Source organism: Gopherus evgoodei, chromosome 18 (genome assembly GCF_007399415.2).
Source record: "Gopherus evgoodei ecotype Sinaloan lineage chromosome 18, rGopEvg1_v1.p, whole genome shotgun sequence".
In the NCBI taxonomy this organism is placed as follows: Eukaryota; Metazoa; Chordata; order Testudines; family Testudinidae; genus Gopherus; species Gopherus evgoodei.
This window is the reverse complement of record NC_044339.1, coordinates 21,511,328-21,535,354: the sequence shown is the minus strand read 5'-3', so window position 1 is coordinate 21,535,354 and position 24,027 is coordinate 21,511,328. Positions and strand designations below refer to the sequence as shown.

General features: G+C 42.5%; 1 protein-coding gene across 2 annotated transcripts; it reads left to right on the top strand.

The window, feature by feature from the left end:
• Positions 1–200: 200 nt before the first annotated feature.
• KLHL21 (kelch like family member 21) lies at positions 201–23,964 on the top strand. 2 transcript variants are annotated; one of them, XM_030537465.1, is made up of 5 exons: positions 201–570; positions 9,969–10,993; positions 14,238–14,643; positions 20,017–20,089; positions 22,087–23,964. In XM_030537465.1, the coding sequence occupies exons 1-5, from the start codon at positions 233–235 to the stop codon at positions 22,378–22,380; spliced, it is 2,136 nt and encodes a 711-aa protein (XP_030393325.1). In that variant the 5' UTR covers positions 201–232; the 3' UTR covers positions 22,381–23,964. The 2 variants fall into 2 exon arrangements, with proteins under 2 accessions (XP_030393325.1, XP_030393326.1); XM_030537466.1 differs by lacking the exon at positions 201–570 and adding an exon at positions 598–900.
• Positions 23,965–24,027: the final 63 nt, after the last annotated feature.

Below are 24,027 nucleotides of genomic sequence, written 5' to 3'. Positions count from 1 at the left end.
TGGGGCAGGTGGCGGATCTCTGAGGAGAGGGGCCCGGGGGGGGGGAATCCCTGAGTGGGGGCGGGGCTCTGGCTGGGGGCGATCGCTGAGGGGGCCGGGGATCGCTGAGCGGGGACGGCGGCTGCCGCGGAGCAGGTCCCGGGCTCCGGCACGAGGAGCGGCAGAGGGTCAGTGGGGAGACGGCCCCGGGCTCACCTCAGGGGGGAAGGGGGAGGCGCAGGGGTCGGGGTCCATGTCCCAGCGCAGGCGGCCGGGGTCGGGCAGACGGGACCAGGTGCTGCCCGGAGCGCGGGCCCGATACCGAAGAATCAGTTCGATCTCGCCCGGCAGCGCCGACACCTCGAACCGCCCGGTACCGGTGGGAGGGAGGCGGGGAACGGGGCGGGCGCCGTGTGAGGAGAAGGGGCTGCTGGGAGCTGTAGTTCTCCCTCCTCGCGAGCGGCTCCGGCGGGGCTCGGCGCGGGGGCTGCTGGGAATTGTAGTCCTGGAGAGAACTACAGCCCCCAGCATGCCTCCCGCGCTTCAGGCCTGCCGGCTGGGGGTGCTGCTGGGGGAGCGGCGCTTGGAGCGGTAAGCGCGGGTCGGCAGCGGGCCTCGTTCCCTTCGCCCCCGGCCGTGTGGGGATACGGGGAGGCTCCTCCGCTGGCCCTGCCCCTCGAGGGCCTGTCACGAGGCTCCGGGCGGGGCGCGCCACCAGGCCCTGCTGCTGCCCCGCCGACAGGGCGCTGCCGGGCCGGCCGGGTTTCCTTCGGCTCCCGGGCGTCCGACGCTCCCGCCTCCTTCAGTCCGGACCCGGACCCGGACCCTTCCCTTCCCTTCCCCCACCCCGCAAGAGGCGCGCGCCTGCTTCGCTTGATGCCCCGAGAGTAGCTGTGCCGGCGGCGGGGCTCGTGCCTCAAGGTGAGCGCGTGTCTCGGGCGGGGGCCGGGCCGGGGCAGGCAGGCGCTGGGGAGAGCTCTCCCATCGGCCCGGACCGCGTGAGGCATGGCCAGGTGTCCTGAGCTCTTCCCGCTTCCTCCCTCCTCCCCACTTCTTACACCTAGACTTCTTCCTTTTCCTAGGGAGAGGGGATCGGAAGGGTTAGATTTGTATTGGTAAATGTCAGTGGTACTCTGCACACACACACTCTCGAAAATATTTCCTTTGATAATTAAAATTGACAGGCAAAGTATGAAAAATATTGCTTGACAACTTATTAGAGTTTCATTTAAGGTTATTCACATTATATATTTTGACATGTGAATTGACATTTTGTGTTTTGATAGCTGTAAAGCTTTTTGAATCTCAGGGTCTGTCATTAACTAATTGTTTCTCCCCATAATTCTGCACAACTGTGAAAATTTAAATCAACAAAAATTAAAGTTTTCAAGTAGCTCTAAATATGAGTAATGAGCTCAGGAGGTTTTTCGCCTTCCCCTGCAGCGTGGGGCACGGGTCGCTTGCTGGTGGATTCTCTGCAGCTTGAGGTCTTCAAACCAATTTTGAGGATTTCAATAACTCAGTCCTGGGTTAGGGGTTGTTATGAAAGTGGATGGGTAGGGTTCTGTGGCCTGCCTTGTGCAGGAGGTCAGACTAGATGATCACATTGGTCCCTTCTGACCTATGAGTCTATAATCTGGCTGATTAGTTTTAATTATATTTGGTGAATCATAGAATCTCAGGGTTGGAAGGGACCCCAGGAAGTCATCTAGTCCAACTCCCTGCCCAAAGCAGGACCAATCCCCAACAAAATCCCCAAATGGCCCCCTCAGGGATTAAACGCAAAACCCTGAGTTTAGCATGCCAATGCTCAAACCACTGAGCAATCCCTCCCTTTATAAAAAAAAGTTTATAAATAAAATCAGTATTATCTACTGAAATTATACATGTATATAAAATCAGATTCTGCAAAGTGTCTCTGTGGAAATTAATCAGTTAGGTAAAGAGCATGAGCATCTGGCAGCCAAGGAAAATTTTATTCTGAAATATAATCCATGATTTAAGGAACACACTTGTGAGTTATTTATGTAGTTATAGATACCTCTTTTCCAAGACAGTAATCAGTTGTTGTCCCCTGTTTTAAGTGGAGATAATGAGCATCAGTAGCACCCAGTTTTGAATAGCTTTTTTTTTTTAAAAGAATTTGACTTTTACTTGTAATAAAAAAAAGAAGTTAAATTCTCTGTTATAATCGAACACAAAGCAAGTGGCATATAATAAAATCTCACCAAACCTGTCTCCTGACCATTCGCTGGTTTTAGTAATCTGTGAACAACAAAATAATGTGGTGCAAAACAGGTTCATTAGGGTTCAACAGTGAAACTTTACATTAGAAGGACATTCTTCAAAGTGTCAAATTAAATCATCTTGCTCTTTTTTTCCAGAGTCAATCCCTTTCCCCTGTAGTGGTAGAGTTAGAAGTGGGTTTTTTACCCACAAAAGCTTATGCCCAAATAAAACTGTTAGAGTTTAAGGTGCCACCAGATCCTTATTGTTTGGTTTTTTTTTTAGAATTGTTTTTCCTCTTCTATATCTGAAGCTTGATGAGGAGCCTCTTCCTCAGTTTGTTTCTTGCACATTTGAATCCTTTGCCTGTTCAGTAAAAGGGGTAGCCTGAGAAGAGGGGACGCACGAGAAGCATGTGATTGATTGCTCACCAAACAAAACAGAACAGACCTAATTTTAGACTTCTTCAGCTTTGGCAATCTCTCTCAAAACACTTACATGTTTTTGTTTTTTAAGAGCAGATGAATCATATTAGTGTAGTACTAAATTATAATGTTAATGAGAGACAGACGCTGAGTCATGTTGCGTGTATCATTCAAATTTTATGCGAAATTCAGAGCAGTAAGCTTGTATGACTGTAGCCTTCTGCACTTTAAGTTGCAGACTGTTCTAGCTTTCTTGCCACATCCTGTCTGTGAAAGTAATGTGTCGGCACCTACTTAAGAGCTGAGAACGCTGCTGCTAATAGCTGTGTGTCCAGTCCATCTATGGGCAAGGAAAGTACTGCCTTTTTTCCTGTGTACCTGCATATTTGCCTAGTCCTGGAATTTAGGAAATCATGTGGTGAGAGTCTAATAAGTAAAGTGTAAGATCATCAAGGAGGAAAGGAAGGCATTGTGTGCAACTTGAATTTTGATCAACAGTCACTGTACTGTACATTGGTGAAGAATCCACTGTTATGCCAAAGTACTTTTGAAAAATAACTTTATTTAGAAATGAGATGTGACAAATGTCCTAATATTTGTTTGTAAAAGGCAACTGATTCCTTTTGAGTCATGATGAAAACCTACTTACATTTTTTTAAAGAAACACATAATTTCGCTTTCTTCTTTTTGCAAATACCCTCAGTGCACTGGCTATGCCACGCTGATTGGAGAGGCCCGAGTCTGACCCTAGCCCCATCACAAGTACAGCAACCTAACTTTATGTATACTTTGGGTGAGAGAGTTTGTGCTGCTGGTCTTGATAAACTACATGGGATTACATCCTAAATCTGGCAACATTGGCTCTGGTTTATTGCTACTGGCAGCTTTTCTTACAGCTGTCTCTATTAGTTGAAGTTTGTTCTCTGATATTTCAGGATTCAGAGCAGATAGCATCTTACACCTGAAATTATATGTTTTCTCTATTAAAGGAAGCTGAGGTAGTCATTGAAAGCAGTTTACATTTGATGTCTATAAGGGGGCCTGAAACAAAAGAGCTAGGGGTTACAATAGTGTTCCCACTGTGGATATCAGGATGGAAAAAATAAAAAACTATTACTAACCGGTCTCTCTGTTGGCAATGTCTGCAGAAAGGTCAATAAAGGCTGAATTCCCCCCTCATCTTTTGGGGAAAAGGGGATTCCCCCTGGAACAGAACTTGGGCAAACTACAATGATCATATGTTTATGAATATGCAAGCTCTGGAAAACAGTATCTGCTAGTTGCTGTACAGCAATAGCAGCAAAGAGTCCTGTGGCACCTTATAGACCAGCAGATGTACTGGAGCATGAGGTTTCGTGGATGCATCTGACAAAGTGAGTATTCACCCACGAAAGCTCATGCTCCAATACATCTGTTAGTCTATAAGGTGCCACAGGACTCTTTGCTGCTTTCACAAATCGAGACTAACACGGCTGCCCCTCTGATACTGTACAACAATAGTTAAGTGGCTATTTTCATTGTTTTATGTATCTTCTTACAGTGATAGAATAAACTGTGAATCACCAGAGGAAGGTATACAAAATTCTATTTACATAACAATCAGTTTTAAATTAGGAAATGAAATTGTGCTTTGTTAAATATTCTATAGAGATAGACACTTGGTCTGTGTCTACCCAGAAGCACCACACTTTCTAAACTTCTACTTTACTTTTCCAGGCTAGCCCATTCAGTAATTCCACTGCTTTTCTTCTGCAGGGTTCAATTTCTTCTAGAAAAAGTATCAGTGTAACTCTGTAAGATGTTTTCTCTCTCTGGTTCTTTTTTAATTTTCTAGTTCTTTGGGATTAGTTCAATACTGAGAGAGTGCTATTATTTTAAAATGTTTTTGCTGTTTGACTTGTCTCATTTCCTATTTTGCCAGCTCTGCACAGTCATATCTTCTACTCTGATAGACTTTTCCAGAATACATTTAATCTCTTCTAACATGAAACCAAATCTGCTGCCAAATGGGACTGGAGAAAAACTGTTACAGTGCCAGAGTCTGTTGCATTAATACCCCACTAACAGTTACCATCATTCTATATGTTACAGCTATTCCTCCTTTGGACTGATTAACAATTCCTGTGTAAAGGAGACATGACTTTCTGGCTCTTTCATTAAATGTATTAAAGACATCTATCTAAGATGTTAAAAATATGTGAAGCGCAACAAAAAGACAAATGTATATAATGTTTGATTCAGTTTTCTGCCCAAACCACTTTGAAATATGGTCCACTTAATGGTATATCCTATATGAGCCCACCACTCTTAACAACCTCAGATGGCTCAATCAAAATCCTCTAGAAGTTTTTTCCCTTTGCTGATTAGCTGTCCATTTCCTCCTTGCAGTCTCTTAACTTCAACCTTATTCTACCTGTCCCCCATGCTCCCTTTCTCTCTCCCCTTCCTCCCTTCACTTATCCCTGCCCCCTTCAGCGCCCTCTCTCCTTTCCTTCCTCTCTCTCTGATTCCTTCCCAATAATACACTGTGCCCCACCCCCAAAAAAGTATTGTGGTGCTAACATGACACTTGCAGAACATCATGTTGTTTGCTCTGCTAGTATGTTATCTCTCTCCCCCTTCCATCTTTTATCTTTTCTATTAAATTGTAAACTGTTCAGGACAGAGACTGTCTCAGCCTTTGTTCAGATAGTGCCTAGCATAATGTGACCCTGATATCAGTTAGGATTCCAATGTGAGCAGGGCTTTATTATCATTTGTATCTTAACTTGCAGTGCCTAGTATCTGTAGGAACTTAGCTTTCCTTCCTTTATATTATTTTCTGTGCTTTTGCTGCATTTAAATTCTTAATGTAATAATTTAGTATTAAAATAATGTTTGTTTAAAGGAATCCTAATTACTTTTGTATCCTATAAGCAATATATTTAATGCTGTACATTATATAGTACCCTTTTATCCAGAAAGATCCCAAGATGCTTTAGATGGAGTATAAATAGGGATTACTTAACTGGCCAGAGTGGAATGCAGCAGCCATTATATGACAGCTGAATTTTCTTAGTGAAGAAAAAACAAATTTAATACACATTGGAGGATTTTAAAAGACAATATAAATATGAGTTGGAATTTAGCCAGGACCCTAGGGTTAACACCTCAACTTGTGCAAAAAATGCACAGGCCTTCAGTGACTAAAAGTGGTCAGGGGCTTGAGCTTGAGTTTGTCTCTCCGGCTGACGGTTTCTTAGGCCCTAGCCACCGACTCGAAAGGAAGCACACCCATACTAAATCATCCATATCACTTCTGCCATCACTTGGGTTTTTGCTTTGGCTGCAAATGGTGGTCTCCTATGCAAATATTGACCAGGCCTAATATTGCTTATGTATGATATCTAACAAAATCCCAGCCCCAGATGGCAGGAATGCAGGATTAAGTAGTGGTATCCATAAAATTATCAAGCTTATGTACATATGCTCTCTCAAACAGGGTGGAAAAACCACTGATTTTAAAAAAAAAATCAAATTTATTTAAATCAGATTTATTAAATTAAATACATTTTTAAAAATAAATTATTTAAAATTACATTGAAATTGACATTCCATGTTAAGTCTAAATTTACTAAAATCTATTAATTGGTTACATTAAAGTTCAGGCAGTACGCATTTGTTGCCAAAGTTCTAAAGAAAGTCAAACTGGTGACCTAGAGGAAATCACTGGCTAAGCATCTGGAACCAGATTTTAAGTGCTAAACCATCTTTTCATAGCAGTAGCCTCTTTTCCAGGTGCAGAGAGTATATTTTATTTTCAGTTTATTCATCCCATTCAGTTCAGTTACTAGCTCTTTCAAAGTTGAGAAGCCGACTTTGACTGAAAAATCAGGAAAGCTTCTTTTTCTTTTCCAATCTATGATTAAAAATGAGGTATGAGATGATGAGCTCTGCTAAATCTAAATTTTGAAGGGCATGGGACCAGATCAACAAAAGTGACCAGAAACAATCAGTTCAATTCACTAACTACAGATACTTTGTTTCATCATTTTAAAATGCCAAACAAGTTTTGATACTTAATTTTTTCTGATATATCCAGCACATTTAAGCTAGTTTTATTTATTAATTTTAAAACCTTTTTTGTACATTTTAAATTTCATTTCATTTTCCATCCAAATCAAGCTTGACACAAATCACAAGTAAAAAAATCATCTGGTAAATAAGAAATGCATCATACATCATTTAACATAATACAAAATGCAAATATTAATTGGAATAAACATGTTAAACTATATAATTGCTTACACTACATGTACACACATTTATTTACCTCCCTGGTTAGCAGAAAGTACCAAATTTACTGTAAGCATTATATCTAGTTGCAAACCCACATGTTTTATTTCTTACCAAGCAATTAATCAACTTTTTGTTAGGAATATAACTAAAAAGTACAAATGCAAAACAATATTAAAATCAATTATTTAAAGTTTTGATTTAAATCAATTCACCCTGCTCTGTCAACATACTGCCCAAATCCAATTCAGTCTTATTCTTATTAACTTTAAATCTGGACGCTCTTTCTAAGACTGAACTGTAAAAAATACTGAGCGGTGGTTTGATACCACATTACATAATTCATCTTGCTAAGTCTCCACATTTGAGAAATGTAGGGAAGAATGTTTTAACGACTGTTCAGCTTATCCAGTTTCCCTGACTTGAGGACAGTTTCTCTTTGAGGAACCTTTTTTTTTCTTCCTTTCTTTAAATTGTCCTAAGATTGTTCCATAATTACTGTAGTCCTGCTTAGAGCCAGAAAAGAGTAAACTAACTAAGCTATTTTGTAATTATATTTATATTTTAAAACATTATTTCATAGACTAGATTGTTACTTAGTCTGTATAGTATTTGGAATTCTTGTAGTGAAGGACTTCATTTGTGGAGACATTTTGCCACATGGGTGTAATTATGTTTATTTGTTAATGTCCTAAGGTAGATTCCAATTAGAGGTATGTTGTGGATGCTAGAGCCAAAACAAGGAGCTGTTGCTATGTCATCCCAAGGCGTCTAACCTGTACTTCTGTTCCTTTAATCCCATGAGGATCATACATTGCATTTTGTGAAAGATACTAAATCTCTGTGGGTTGTTAGTTCTTGCATGTGTGCAGCAGTCCTTGTAAATGAGTATCTGGTGTGAACGGAGCTATTCGCTTCCCTGACTGCAGTGGGTGTTTGGAGTGCACAAAGAATGCAGCATCAGGCATTTAAATGTTTAGTTTTGTTACAGTTATGTGAAAATACTTGTCCTGCAGAATGAATCTAGCAAGGAATTTTAATAGCATACATTCGCAGTGCAGATAGTAGAATGCATGCAGAACTCCTTTTTTTATTTCCTAAGACTATATAATCATCCCATTTGTAGACCTGCAGCTGAGCACTTCAAAAGCTCTCTTACTGGATTGTCAGAGATCCCCAAATAAAGGGGGGAAATGGAAGGTTTGAAGGGGGAAAATAAGAAAACCAAATGTATTTGCCAGTGAGTAAGGCTGTGTGTCTGTCACGGATTCTGTGACTTCCGTAACGGCCAGTGCAGCTGGCTCCGTGTCCGGTGGTGGTAATGGTGTCCACCAGAGCTGCCCAAGCGGCGTGGGCAGCCCCTGGAACAGCCGCACTGTCTGCTGCTGGGGCAGTCTCGGGCCACTGGTCTCCCCCGGCTCCTAGCAGCAGCCGTAGTTTGGGTGTGGGATGGGGCTCAGAGCTGGGGCAGAGGGTTGCGATGTGGGATGGCACTTACCTCGGAAGGACTCCCCGGAAGCGTCCAGCATGTCCCCACAGCTCCCGTTGGCTGCAGAGCTGGCATTTGTGGCAGGGGCAGTGCGTGGAGTCCCCCTGGCCTTCCCTCCTGCTAGGAGCTGCATGGAGATGCCGGCTGCTTCCCGGGAGCCATGCAGAGCCAGATAGGGAGCTTCCTCTTCCCCTCCCCCCCCCTCACCATGGACCGCATGCTGCCCCCGCAGTATCTCCCAGGGCTACCCCCTAATTTTTAATTAGTATATAGTAACAATCATGGACAGGTCATGGGCTGTGAATTTTTGTTTACTACCCATGACTTGTCTGACTTTTACTAAAAATACCCAGGACTAAAACGTAGCCTTACTGATGAGTAATATACTTTGATTGCTCAAGCTTGACTTTGTGTATTTTATTATTAAATGTTTGTCAAGTAATGGGATTGCCCTTACTGGAGGCATGCAAATAGCACTCTTCATTGATTCTGTTAAAATGTTTATAGCTTGTATGATTAGTACCATAGTGCTTATAAAAGCAACTGAAACAGTATGTGCTGACCTGTAGTTACATAGCTTTACTGTTATAGTTCAGTGAGAAACTGTATCTTGTAATTGAGATTGTCTTTGCAGCTGTTCATTTTGTGAAGTAAAGTAAAATACTCAGTTTTGTAGACTACAATGTTGTGCAAGTACAGATTGCAGGTGCTCTCTCTAAATGGAATAAGAACTTCCACCTCTTATTTCTTCTGTAACATTCCATTCGTTTAGGTGCTCATTTAAATAACTATTACTTACCATAATGTTTATTTCTTCCTTTAATAAATTCTGACTGTAACAACCAGTCCTCAAAAATGTCTTTAGATATTGGATTGGATTGGAATAGAGAGGCAAAGAAATTCATTGTATTCAAGCAAAACTTATATTTGAAACCAAGAAAGGCTAGTAGAAGTGATAAATTCATGTGCTGTGCATTTATCCTGCTAACCTTTCTTCTTCCCCAGCAAAGTTTGTAGTATAGGAAATTGAGACCATATGTGTGGATAAACTGAAAACTACACTCCAGACCTGTTTTCAAACAATTTTGAACATCCTCAACATTTTTTTAATTATTATTTTATTTTAAAGTCAGAACTGGTCTTTTCACCTGCCTTGATTTTCAAGTGTGAGGCTCTGCTAGGTGCATCTGTGAGGACAAAACAATTCTCCAGAAGCAGTCCCCTGACTGCAGAGGAAAGCTTGCCAAATCCCTGTGGTTTCTACAAAGCCTTGTATAAACTGAGTCTCCCTGCTGGGGTGGAATCAGTTAAGGAGGCCCCTTCCCCCTGTTGGGAATATTCTAAACTAGAGCGGCTATCCCTGATATGAGTGTGTGGGGGAAGGGGTGTACTAACCTGTGGACTCTGCCCTTGAATGCCACCTGGGCCCAGTGGGCCTCTAGGAGTTAAGGGGGTGGATGACCAGGGGATGGGGGCGGGAGTCACGTGTGGTTAGGGCCGGGTCTGGTCCTTACACAGGCTGTGAGTGCCTGAGAAGCCTCACGCTAACCCACTGTGTGTTGCCTCCTCCACAGGCATACTATGGAACCGAGCCCAGCAGGAGGAGGCGGAGGTCCAGGGGAACCAGCACATGCCGTGGCACTGCTACGGGGTCTGAGTGCGCTGCGCTCTGAGCGGAGCCTGCTTGATGTGACGGTGGTGGCCGGGGGCTGTGAGTTTGGGGCGCACCGAGCTGTGCTAGCTGCAGCTTCTGGCTACTTCCGTGCCATGTTCGGTGGGTCACTGCGTGAGTCCCGGGCCGAGCGGGTGCGGCTACATGGGGTGGACCCTGAGTGCCTGGCGCTGCTGCTTGACTTTGCCTACACTGGTCAGGTGGGGCAGCTGGGCCCTGACATCGCAGAGCGGCTGCTGCGTGCTGCCGACCTACTGCAGTTCCCAGCTGTGAAGGAGGCATGCGGCGCTTGGCTGGCCCGGCAGCTGGAGCCGGCCAACGCGTTGGACATGCAGGATTTTGCGGAGGCCTTTGCTTGCCCAGCCCTTGCAGCTGCTGCACACCGCTTTGTGCTGCGCCATGTGGGTGAGCTGAGCACGCAGTTGGAGCGGTTGCCACTGGCGCGGCTCATCTCCTACTTACAGGATGATGAGCTATGTGTGCCCAAGGAGGAGGCTGCCTTCCAGCTGGCACTGCGTTGGGTGCGCGCCGACCTAGCTGCCCGTGCTCCGCTGCTGCCGCAGCTCCTGGCCCACGTACGCTTGCCCTTTGTGCGCCGTTTCTACCTGCTAGCGCATGTGGAGGGCGAGCCCCTCGTGGCGCGCTGCCAGCCCTGCCTGCGCCTCCTGCGGGAGGCCCGCGACTTCCAGGCAGCCCGCTATGACCGGCACGACCAGGGGCCATGTGCACGCATGCGGCCACGACCCTCCACCGGCCTGGCAGAGATCCTTGTGCTCATTGGCGGCTGTGACCGTGATTGTGATGAGCTGGTCACCGTTGATTGTTACAACCCACGCACGGGGCACTGGCGCTATCTTGCCGAGTTTCCTGAGCACTTGGGCGGTGGCTACAGCATAGCGGCGCTGGGCAACGACATCTACGTGACAGGTAAGGACGGGGACACATTGGAGCTGATGCCCTGAGGAGTATTATCTGGTGAAAGGGCCATCATTCTGGAGGGAGCCCAGGTCTGGCAAGGGATGGGGGAATTACTTTAGGTTTAAAGATCAAGGGGCATCGGCAAAGCTGTAGGGGAGGCCAGAATTGAGATCCCTGACTTTTCAGAGCACTAGTATTTTTATAAAAAGTTCTTTTTTCTCTGCCATTAGTCCCAGGATGGACTAAGTATGGCTTGTTTTGAGTTCTCAGAATAACGATGCTAAATGCCAGGGAAATGATTCCTTGGCTTCTCTGAAAATGTTGAACGAGTGTGTTGCATACATTAAAAGCAGACACACATTCCAGCAGCCTGTTTCAAAGGGACCTTGGCATCTCCACAGTGCAGTAACACTTTGTTCTGTTTGGAGGCTTGCATACAAGTCTGTATAAAGGTTTTTGTCTACATTTTTATTGTGACAGACTTCAGGGCTCTGTAGTTGGTTCTAAGTACAGGCTAGTGCAGTGTGTGGTATAAAACTGAAATGATTTTGTTATTCTGATTGAGGCTATAAGCTGCTTCATGGGTCAGATTTGTTCTGAGTTGCTAATAGGCGTGGAACTCGGAGGTGAACAGGAAAATAAGTATGTATGCAATTTTATATATTACTTACTTGACTGTGTGGAGAAGCCACCTCCTGAACACTTTATTTTTAATGTGTGGGGTCCATTGTCCAGGAGAATCTTCCACTTTGTTGTTACATTAATGTTTAAATTCGTAATGAAAATATTTAGGTTTCCTACAGTGGTTCTTGGTTTTTCACAGATGGACCATGTCTGAAGTTCTGTTCAGATGTTTGGCATAAAGGCAAGATTTCATTTTGCAACAGGGGTTCTGTTTCCATAGTTTTTCTCGTTTTGGGATGGATTTAGTAGCTGAACTCAGACAGGCAGCTGAGTCATAATGACTAATACTAGTTAGTATGTAGACAGCATTTCAGGACCCATGTTGGTGTAACTTCCCAACTGTCTGCTCAAGACAACAGGATAAGAATCTGATTTCAGATGGTTTTGAAATTCCTGCTGAGAACACGTAAGAAAAGCAGAACTTAGAAAAAAGTAAATAACACAGGGTGCAACACAAAGTATACCATGTACACTTGTCACAGAGTCAGCGGGCGATGCTCTGGAACTACTCCATATGAGGCTAGTCAGGACGCTGGGGGAGCCTCCTCTCTCCGAGCTGCTGTCTCTAAGGCAAGAAGCTTACACAGCTTTGACTTTCCTGGATCTGACCTTGGAGCATTCAGCATCCCATTCTACACCGTGCACTTCCCTCAGCGAGTCCGCCTGGGCAGGGCTCCTGGGGAAGCCAGAGGGCCCCACATCCCATCTCTCCAGTCAGACGTGACTCTCAGCCAGCTGGTAAAACTGAAGGTTTATTAGTTGACAAGAACACAGCATAGAACAGAACTTGTTAGCCCAGAAATCAGTGACTTTCAGCCAAGTCCGTCTTGGGGAGTCCTGGCCCAGAAGCCCTGGATTCTTCCAGTCCCCCAAGCAGACTGCCAACTTCCAGCGACAGGCCCTGAGATACCCCCATTGCTGCTCCTCCTTGTCTTTGTCTCACCTCCGGGCCAAAGAGTCACCTGGTCGTCACCTGGTTGCGTCCCCCTCCTGGGTTTCAGGTTATGAAGGGCACCGGTCGTAGCATATATTCAGGCAGTTGGAGCAGCCTGACCTGCCTCAGAGGTCTCAGCCTAAGTCACACACTCCTATTCCCACCACTGAGGTATTGGTGCAGCACACAGGAAAACTGAGGCAAACACAGTATTCATGCAAAATAGTAAAACTCACATAGGCGCAACGGTAAGACTCACATGCAACATAACAAGGGAAAATCCTCACCTCGTCACAACACTCAAAGTAGAAACATACCAGAAAGTCTTCTGGTACTCTAGACTTTAAATGACATTGAAAGTCATTGACCTTGGCATAGCAGTGTGTTTATGGTATTGAAGGGCAAAAGTTGTTTCTTTCTCTGGTGTTCTCTCTGGCTCTTGTCAGTTTGCCACTGTAACTATACTGTATAAAGCAGCAACCTCCCACCTCACCCCCAGTGTGGGTGCAGTTATACCACTGTAAAGAGACCCAAACAGAAAGAAGCTATACTGTTTGACGCACCTTTTTACCAGTATCACCATGTCCTCAAAAGTCACACCTCAAACAGACATAGTTATACCAATAAAGGTTGTATGTAGACCAGGCCTAAGTGAACAGAAAGCTCAATCTCTGACTTGACTTAAATCTTAAGCATCCTTTTTGTTATGTCATAAACATGATGATGTGCTAAAACGGAATAATTTTGTATTAACACTGCTGCATTCAAAGAAAGTCACGTATGGTAATATTAAAAAACAATGTAAGATTGATTGACCTGGAATTCTGAATGCCAAACATTTTGTCATACACCTTGTTGAGATTGCTGACTTCTTGGAAGAGTTTTGTACTTGCACACAGGATCTGTTGTCATTGAAGATGCACGGATAACTGTTTTGTATTTCGCATTACAGTTGTAGCTCGGAGGAAAAGAGATGTAAACAGAAAGCTCAGAAGCAGATTTTTGTATGAGGCAGTAGTGAAGTGGGGTCAGGTGTCTCAAGTTCTTTAGTTTATGGAGCTTGCATGCTAGGTTTTCTCCACTGATACAGTTGTCAGCTATTGTAGAAGTGTGAGTTGGACTCTTATCAGTACCTTTGCTCGCTAATCATTGTTGAAAGTTGCTCTGTATTGGGTCACCAGCTCCAAGCCCTCTCATCAGGGGTACAGTGGGGGTTGTAAATAGGAAAGGGAGAAAAGGATTAGGAAGTTAGCCAAACATGGGATACATGTTTTGTGTTGATGTTGCACCAGATTTTGTCTGGGCACCACATGAGGGAACCTCCTCTGAGATACTGGGAGTAATGGGAGACTAATTTACAGGCCCATTTTGGATTTCCAAATAAATTTGAGGTTGAGTGGTACCCTTAGCCTTAAAATTCTTGTGAAACAAACTGCCATTTTCCTCCTGTCCCTGAATATTTTAATAACAAGTAGGCTGGGGAAGTAGCAAAATTTGTTATAGTATTGGAAAGTAATATTTTTGAATACCTAATAAAGGGTGAGTTATTACATAAAACCCTTCCTCTTCTTCCTCCCCACATACAATGGGATATATTGCAAAATATTTACTGATGAGATGTGTTCTCTTCTGTAGGAGGATCAGATGGGTCAAGGCTCTATGATTGTGTCTGGAGATACAATTCTAGTGTGAATGAGTGGACAGAAGTGTCTCCAATGTTGAAAGCAAGAGAATACCACAGCTCTACAGTCTTGGATGGACTGTTGTATATCATAGCCTCAGACAGTACAGAACGTTACGACCACTCCATAGATGCCTGGGAGGCTTTGCAGCCTATGTTGTACCCAATGGACAACTGTTCCACCACATCTTGTCGTGGCAAACTCTTTGCTATTGGCTCTCTAGCAGGCAAAGAATCCATGGTTATACAATGTTATGACCCTGAAATTGACCTCTGGTCCCTAGTGAACTGTGGACAGCTGCCTCCATGGTCTTTTGCACCAAAAACGGTGACTCTTAATGGACTTATGTACTTTATAAGGTAAGTAATATCGTATTCTCCACCCCACCTCGCCCCATGGTAGACTGATTTTGTTTTTTGTTTTTGAGAAATAGTGTAGAAGGATTGGACTTAAATCTACAATTTGGGAAACGGAGGCAATTTTAACAATCTGGACTGAGGAGAAATCTACTTTTAAAGTAGAATCCTTGAGTTTTGTTGGCTTTTAATTCAGTTCTACTATAACTTTAAATACACACATAGAAACGAATAAGCTCCAAGGAATGTTAAATGGTACAGCAGATAGCGCACGTGAAATGAGATAAGAGAACATGAGATGAAATGGTTTGTTGTTGTTTTTAAACCAGGATTTACCATTGTGAGTTGAGTTCAAATACTTACCCACTTAAATAAACTGAAAGGCATTCCATCACTGAAAGCCTTCATCTAGTGTATCGTCTTTGTGTGTGAGCAAATGTACATTAAACTTAGTCCCTAGAAATTTTGTTTTATTACCTTTTGGGTTTGTGTAAAGCAGTAAGTTATATTATTTGCTGCATTTGGATTTGTTCTTGATCAGTCCTGCATCTTGGCTTCCAACGGCTGTTTACAGTTATTCCTCTCCCTCTTTCAATATTCAACTAATATTGAAAAGGTTCTTTCATCAAAATATCCATACTGTACACTTGCAGAGCCAACTTTACTTGCTGTTTTCAGCAGATTGGTAGTTCAAGGTTTAGAATTTCTAATGGTTGAGTAGTTGGCCCATACATAGCAAACAGGATGTTAGGAATCATTAAAAAGGGGATAGAGAATAAGACAGAGAATACCTTATTGCCCTTATATAAATCCATGGTACGCCCACATATCAAATACTGTGTACAGGTGTGGTCTCCTCACCTCAAAAAAGATATTCTAGCACTAGAAAAGGTTCAGAAAAGGGCAACTAAAATGATTAGGGGTATGGAGAGGGTCCCATATGAGGAAAGATTAAAGAGGCTAGGCCTCTTCAGCTTGGAAAAGAGGAGACTAAGGGGGGATATGATAGAGGTATATAAAATCATGAGTGATGTTGAGAAAGTGGATAAGGAAAAGTTATTTACTTATTCCCATAATACAAGAACTAGGGGTCACCAAATGAAATTAATAGGTAGCAGGTTTAAAACAAATAAAAGGAAGTTCTTCGCATGGTGCACAGTCAACTTGTGGAACTCCTTACCTGAGGAGGTTGTGAAGGCTGGGATTCTAACAGTTCTAAAAGGGAACTGGATAAATTCATGGTGGCTAAGTCCATAAATGGCTATTAGCCAGGAAGGGTAAAGAATGGTGTCCCTAGCCTCTGTTCATCAGAGGATGGAGATGGATGGCAGGAGAGAGATCACTTGATCATTGCCTGTTAGCTTCACTCCCTTTGGGGCACCTGGCATTGGCCACTGTCGGTAGACAGATACTGGGCTAGATGGACCTTTGGTCTGACCCGGTACGGCCGTTCTTATGTTCTTACAGGTTTATTTTTAAAAAATAAACTTATAAAATTAAAATTGAAGTTGACAACTTATGTTAAGGCCTAAACTTACAATAATATATTAAAACTGTATTAAGTTATTATAATAATAAGCAGCATGTTTGCTGCTGATGGTGGAAGTCACTGGCCAAGCACCTATAACCAGAATTTGCTGAAGTGCTTAATCAGCTTTTGACAGTAGTAGGATCTTCTGCAGATGCACAAAGAATATTTTTTCGTTTTGGTATATTCAGATAGTTCAGTTCTATGACTAGTTCAGTCAAAGTTAAGAAAGAAATTGTACATTGGAAAAAGGAGAAAAGCTTTTCTTCTTCCAATCTATACTGGGTTTGAGAGGTTGAGATCAACTAGTTCCAAAATCTTGAAGGACAATGGGGACCAGAAACAATCAGTTCAATTCACTAACTACAGATAATACTTTGTTTTAACAAATCAGTAAATGCAGAACATGTTTTGATGTACTTTTTTTTTCTTATGTATCTGCATGTTTAAGGTAATTTTACTTAACTAATAAAAAAAAATTAAAATGCTGATTTTTGTGCACTTTATTGAATCAGAATTTCCAAATTGAGCTTGACAATAAATCACAAGTAAAAAATTATGTAACATAATAAAATAAAATGTAAGAGTCTGAATAAATGCAAATTAAGCTTTATATTTGCTTAAATAAAGTGTATCAATATAGTGTATCCTCCTGGTTAACAAAAAGACACACCAAATTTAGTGTAAAGGTTATATTTAGTTGCAAATCAGTATGTTTTAATGGTTACCAACCAGTGAGAATCAACTTTATTTAAGAAAATAACTGTAGTACAAATGCAAAACAAGATTAAAATTCTTGATTTAAATCAAAGTTTCCTGCTTGGTGATTAAAATCAAGCATTTAAATAACATTGATTTAAATATATCCACTGTTTTTAACTAATAATAACTATAGTTCAAAAACCTGGATTTTGCTGTATACTGAGCAGACCCTTTTACAAGCATGATGGCTTCTAAATGAATGGTCATCAGGAGAGGTGGTGCTCTGGGATGTCTGCATACACTCTTATTTATTTCACCTTCCTCTTATTTCGACAAACTCTGTTGCTATTGCTTTGATTGGAATAAGCAGATCTTGTTATCTCTGTCATCACTAGATTGCTTTTCGTAGATTGCAAAAGACATGGTAGTTCTTGGAAAATCAGTAACAATGTCTGAAAAATGTAATACTCAGTTCTAATTGTCCTGGACTCACTTTTCTTCTCTTTCAAATTTTTAACTTTAATAAAAGGACTTTATAGCCAGACACTGAATTATCCAATAGAAGATGTCTATACCAATTGAAATGGATTCTAATACAGTACACCTCTACCCCGATATAATGTAACCCGATAGAACACGAATTTGGATATAACACGGTAAAGCAGCACTCCAGGGGGGCGGAGCTGCGCACTCCGGTGGATCAAAGCAAGTTCAATATAACACGGTTTCACCTATAACACAGTAAGATTTTTTTGGCTCCCGCGGACAGCGTTATATCGAGGTAGAGGTGTACGCAGTTTGTACTTTAAATTCAATTAACTTAGTTTTTGAGACTGATTCAGTTAAAATAGAAGCACAAATTAATTAGTGGTTGAATTAAGTAGAAGATTCTGTATTCTTAGGTAGTCTTCCAACTTCATTCTTGATAGGACTTTCTTGGGTTTACTTTAAGCACTGCTGTGACTGCCCTGAGGCAGTCTCCATATTTGTATGCCAGCAAATTGCATTTCTGTGTCACAATAATCCCTCACCTGTTGCTGTCACACTCCTGACTCATGAGTGGAATGGGTAAAAGAAGCCTTGTGGGATTATAGTGCTGCTGTCAGTTCTTCCATTACAGACCACTCTCCAGCCTTTATTCACCCCGCTGTCCACCTCACCCCGGTCTAAAATTGGCACTGGCTGAAGTCTCACTCCAACATGGATCCTTTCAGGGTTAATTTTAGGTGGGGAAAGGTTTAAGTCACCCCAGAATATCAGTTATTTTTCTAAAATGTTCTTGTGTACTCATATCACCAAAGCCAGATTATTTTATCCAGTACAAATTTGCAGAAAGTTTATCTGTAGTGGGACCCCAAAGTGCACATTTTGAAAATAAATAGATTTAAATAACATGTTTAGGATTGGCCTGCAACTATCAGCATAGCACAGTTGTGCTTCTAGGTACTATTTGTCATACAAATAATTTTGCATTCTGTCTTGGGCAGGCACCACAGCTGAATAACCATGGGGAAATTCATAGAATCATGGAATCATACAATATCAGGGTTGGAAGGGGCCTCAGGAGGTCATCTAGTCCAAACCCCTAATCAAAGCAGGACCAATCCCCCAGCTAAACCATCCCAGCCAGGGCTTTGTCAAGCCGAGCCTTAAAAACCTCTAAGGAAGGAGATTCCACCACCTCCCTAGGAAACTCATTCCAGTGCTTCACCACCCTCCTAGTGAAAAAGTTTTTCCTAATATCCAACCTAATCTAAACCTCCCTCACTGCAAGTTGAGACCATTGCTCCTTGTTCTGTCATCTGCCACCACTGAGAACAGTCTAGATCCATCCTCTTTGGAACCCCCCTTCAGGTAGCTGAAAGCAGCTATCAAATCCCCCCTCATTCTTCTCTTCTGCAGACTAAACAATCCCACTTCCCTCAGCCTCTCCTCATAAATCATGTGCTCCAGCCCCCTAATCATTTTTGTTGCCCTCTGCTGGACTCTTTCCAATTTTTCCACATCCTCCTTGTAGTGTGGGGCCCAAAACTGGACACTACTCCAGATGAGGCGTCACCAACTCTGACTAGAGGAGAATGATCTCATCCCTCGATCTGCTGGCAATGTCCCTACTTATACAGCCCAAAATGCCGTTTGCCTTCTTGGCAACAAGGGCACACTGTTGACTCATATACACCTTCTCATCCACTGTAATCCCTAGGTCCTTTTCTGCAGAACTGCTGCCTAGCTATTCGGTCCCTAGTCTGTAGCAGTGCATGGGATTCTTCCATCCTAAGTGCAGGACTCTGCACTTGTCCTTGAACCTCATCAGATTTCTTTAGGCCCAGTCCTCTAATTTATCTAGGTCCCTCTGTATCCTATCCCTACCCTCCAGCGTATCTACCACTCCTCCCAGTTTAGTGTCCTCTGCAAACTTGCTGAGGGTGCAGTCCATGCCATCCTCCAGATTATTAATGAAGATGTTGAACAAAACTGGCCCCAGGACCGACCCTTGGGGCACTCTGCTTGAAACCGGCTGCCAACTAGACATGGAGCCATTGATCACGACCTATTGAGCCTGATGATCTAGCCAGCTTTGTATCCACCTTATAGTTCATTCATCCAGCCCATACTTGGTTGTAGACAGGGGAAGACAGAAACACTGCTTGGATGTTCTGGGCTCATTCTGCCTCAGTGTATGGTTCACTGCACCCAACTAGCTGGATAATCTTTTCAAAATCAGAATTTTTTGTTTTTTAAAGTGCAGTTTTGACTTTGGAGAAGCAAAGTAGTGCTAGTCACGTTCTTTGGACACAAGCGCCAATTCACAAGTAATGAGACTTCCTATGCATAGTGATGCAGTCCACTCGTAGTCCATAGCTCTTCAGCCCCAGGGGCTATGCAGATGCATTGGTTTCTGGGCTGGCCATTGATGCTGCATCGTAGGAGCCACATATAGGAGTTTGGAGTGTGCACCATAACTCATGTTTTAGTGCAAGTGCAGATTGATCAGTGTGCACAGGAGTTTGTGAATGTAACCAGGTGGAAGCAAAAATGCTTCTGTAGCACTTCAGGCACTTCCTTGGACTATTTTCACCTGTGCTTGATGAAATGGGGGAGCCTTTATAGCTCTCTGAATAGTGGTTTCCTTTTTTCTTTTACAGAGATGACTCTGCCGAAGTGGATGTTTACAGTCCAATGAAGAATGCATGGGACAAAATCCCTCCTATGCTCCAGGTAGGATGTTGACAATGAGTTCATTTTAAAAACTGCTGGAAACAGTTCCTTTGGATTATAACCTTCTTGGGGCAGGGGAGTGTCTTAATTATTTAAGAACTGTTACAACACAAAATAAACTAAGTGAATGCTAACAGTATGTTCAGCCATGTACAGCAAAAGGTAGTCCTTATTTCAGATCGCTTGTAGTTTAAATGACCAATAGAGAACAATGAAGGCTTGTCTACACTGTGCATTAGTCCACTCTAGAAAGGTATAAACTCCAGTGCACACTAGGGTATCATGCACTAGCTGGCCTGCACTAGAAGTTCCCTAGGGTGCATTAATGTAGTATACAGTACTACGTTAATGCACCAGGGAACTTTTAGTGTACACTAGGAGGGTCCAAGTGGGCCAGCTAGTGTGTGACACACTATTGTGCACCAGAATTTACACCTCTCTAGTGTGGACTAATGCACAGTGTAGACAAGCCGTCATGTGGTGCAGCTGCATAGGTTAGCAGAGATCTTTGTTTGTATCTTGTTGTTTTGTGGTTCTTGAATTATAGCTCCTTTAGTTGGAGTTAATGCTGCTGACCTTGTGGCTGAGACTTGTCAGTTGTGTTACGATCGTGTTGGCATGGTGGTATGGTGTCACTTGCTGGACCTGTGAGCACTATACCTGTTCCAGAGCAGCAATTGCCAGCAATAGCAGAGGACCCACACATTTGGGACTAACTGCTAGGCTAGAGACCAGTGTATCCACCTAAATGGGCATAACCCTAGAAAGGTAGGGTTGGAAGGGCCCTCGGTAAGTCATCCAGGCCAGTGCCCTGCACAGAGACAAGACTAAATTTTTATCTAGACCAGGGGGAGGGAACCTACGGCGCACGCCGAAGGCAGCACATGAGCTGCTTTTCAGCGGCACTCACGCTGCCCGGGCCTGGCCACCGGTCCGGGGGCTCTGCATTTTAATTTAATTTTAAATGAAGCTTCTTAAACATTTGCAAAACCTTATTTACTTTACATACAACAATAGCTTAGTTATATATTATAGACTTATAGAAAGAGACCTTCTAAAAACGTTAATGTGTTACTGGCACGCAAAACCTTAAATTAGAGTGAATAAATGAAGACTCAGCACAGCACTTCCGAAAGGTTGCCAACCCCTGATCTAGACCATCCCTGACAGGAGTTTGTATAACCTGTTCTTAAAAACCACCAGTGATGGAGATTCCACAACCTTCCTAGGTAATTTGTTCCAGTGCTTAACCACCCTGACAGTTAGTTTTTTCTAATGTCCAACCTAAACCTGCTTTACTGCAATTTAAGCCCATTGCTTCATGTCCTTTCCTCACTGGTTAAGGAGAACAATTCCCTGGGTTGTCCTTGTTCCCCTTTTTACAGATAGGCACTATATTTGCACTTTTGTGGTCCTCTAGGATCTCTTCCATCCTCCATGTGTTCTCAAAGATAATTGCTAATGGCTCTGAGATCTCTTAAATATTATAGGATGTATTTCATCAAGCCCTGCTGGCTTCAAGATATATAACTTGTCTAAGTAATTCTTCACTCGTTCTTTCCCTATTTTAGCCTCAGATCCTACCCCACTTACCCTGATATTCACTCTGTTGGTTGTCCAGTCACTGATAACTTTTTTGGTAAAAACTGAAACAAAAAAGGCATTTAACACTGCAGTCATTACTGTGTTTTCTGTTATTGTCTTTCCCTCCTCACTGAGTAATGGGCCTACCCTGTTCTTGATCATCTTCTTGCTTCTAATGTATTTTTAAACAGTTTTCTTGTTACACTTTAAGTCCCTATCTAGTTTTATCTTGTTTTGTGCCTTGATTTTTCTGGTTTTGTCCCTACGTGCTTCTGTTATTTTTTGGTATAGTCATCCTTCGTAATTAGACCTAGATTCCGCTTTTTGTATGACTCTTTTTTGAGTTTCATTTCTTTGAAGAGCTCCTTGTTAAGCCAGGATGATCATCTCTAATACCTTGTTTTTAATTGTAGGTTCATGTTGGAGGGAGCTTGGCTGTGCTTGGTGGGAAGCTCTATGTCTCTGGTGGCTACGATAACACATTTGAACTTTCAGACGTGCTGGAAGCTTATGATCCAGAAACTCGAACATGGAGCATAGTGGGACGGCTGCCTGAACCCACCTTCTGGCATGGAAGTGTCAGCATATTCCGACAGTTTATGCCACAAACTACACAAGAAGACGACAGTATCACTCTGGATAATGCAATTAACCTAAACAGGCAGCGCCAGAATCTTCATAATCAGAATCTTAATGAGTTACGTTAACAGTAGAAAAACTTATCTCTGGCTTGAAGTGAATTCATTACAAATAACCAGTGTCACTTTGTGGGAGGGCAGGAGGCAAACTGGTGCTTGGAAACTCTGAAATGGATTGATCAGTAATTGCAAGTAGGGAGGAAGTAAAAACCCTGAAAGATTAAAATGTTGTTGTAGGGAGCATAGTTGGCAGAAAGTTAGAGGTCTCTTTGGGTGCAATGTCCTTCAGCACTTTTCTGTGGATGGAGAAGGTGCAGCATTAGCCACAGAAAAGCTCTGATAAGAGAACTCTGGGCAAAACAGATATTTTTTTAAAAATCACTTGTTACTTAAGCACCAATATTGCTCTTCCAGGCAGCACTGTGTAGCTTTTGATCAGACAGCTTTCACTAGTACTCTGCAGTCAGCATCTTTCCACATCATAACACTTTATATTTGCCACCAAATTCAGTTCTTTGTGGCAGTGTTTTGTGGAAACACAGAAAATAGGGAGGACTGAAGTTTGCTAATTTCAGAGGCTCTCTGAAAGGGGAGATATTGGTTTGGTAAGATATACCTGCAGATCTAATGCTCTGCTCAGTGCTCCAGAGGAAGATAGATCTCTTGCCCAGGTCTTTGCCAATATGATCTGAGGGAAAATTCCACCCACAGAGTTTGGGTTCATGATAGATGTGCAGATATGAGGATATAAATACCTGGCTCTAAATATGCTGAGAGCCACCATAAACTTTAGTCACTCTTCATGCTTTCATGAAGAACCTGTTAAATTGCATTTGCATAAAAAGCTCAGTGCAAGGATATTATGGTTGAGAGTCATGAAATTTGAAATTTCCCTCCACCGCAACCTTAAATGTGTGATAAATTAATTGTTAAAAACCCTTTTGGCACTGTAAGTTTTTATACAGAATTTTCATTACCCCAAGCAGCTTGTGCTTTTATTGGTCCTTACAAGGAAAATGTTTCTTTAGAAACTTTTCATTTGAAAAATGATTCACATATTTAGATTGAGTGAGTGAAATGTCAAATACATTTCAATTTTTTTTTTTAAGCAAATATTCATCTGAGAAGAAGAGTCGGGGAAGACTTTAGGGGCTGGGCACTCATGTCAAAGATCTCTTGGAGAAGAACATCCTTCTCCATCGACGTTCAGATCTGAATAACATTTTTGTTTCTATTAAACTGTTTAGCCTGCAGTTGAACTTGGCAGAAAAATCTCTGCAGTATGGTCTTGCCTAGTGAGGTTATTTGCTATTTATTATTGATGTTCCATAAGCTCTAAAGACTTTAACTTGACTCTTTTTATATAAAGGATGGCAAAATTTGTGCTCGATTGAGCAGCTAGGTCCTGGATAGTAGTTGGGGACACTGTAAAATGCAGAAGGTGTATTCTCACTATTTAGACACTAAGGAAGTAGATCAGAATGGTATTTTTAGGGAAGAACTTATTTAAAGGGAGGAAATAAAGAAGAGCTTCCTTGGGAACTGTCCCATGGATTTGAGCAAAGTAATTTATTACATAGTACACCTCTACCCTGATATAATGCAACTTGATATAACACGAATTCAGATATAATGTGGCAAAGCAGTGCTCTGGGGGGGGGGTACACTCCAGTGGATCAAAGCAAGTTTGATATAACGCGGTTTTACCTATAACAC

Excerpts from the sequence above, each read along its gene's own strand:
- KLHL21 (XM_030537465.1), top strand. The coding sequence starts at position 233 with ATGTCCCAGCGCAGGCGGCCGGGGTCGGGCAGACGGGACCAGGTGCTG. Across the intron at positions 14,644-20,016 it reads GGACTTATGTACTTTATAAG|AGATGACTCTGCCGAAGTGG; the intron begins GTAAGTAATATC and ends TTTCTTTTACAG. Across the intron at positions 20,090-22,086 it reads AAATCCCTCCTATGCTCCAG|GTTCATGTTGGAGGGAGCTT; the intron begins GTAGGATGTTGA and ends TTTTAATTGTAG.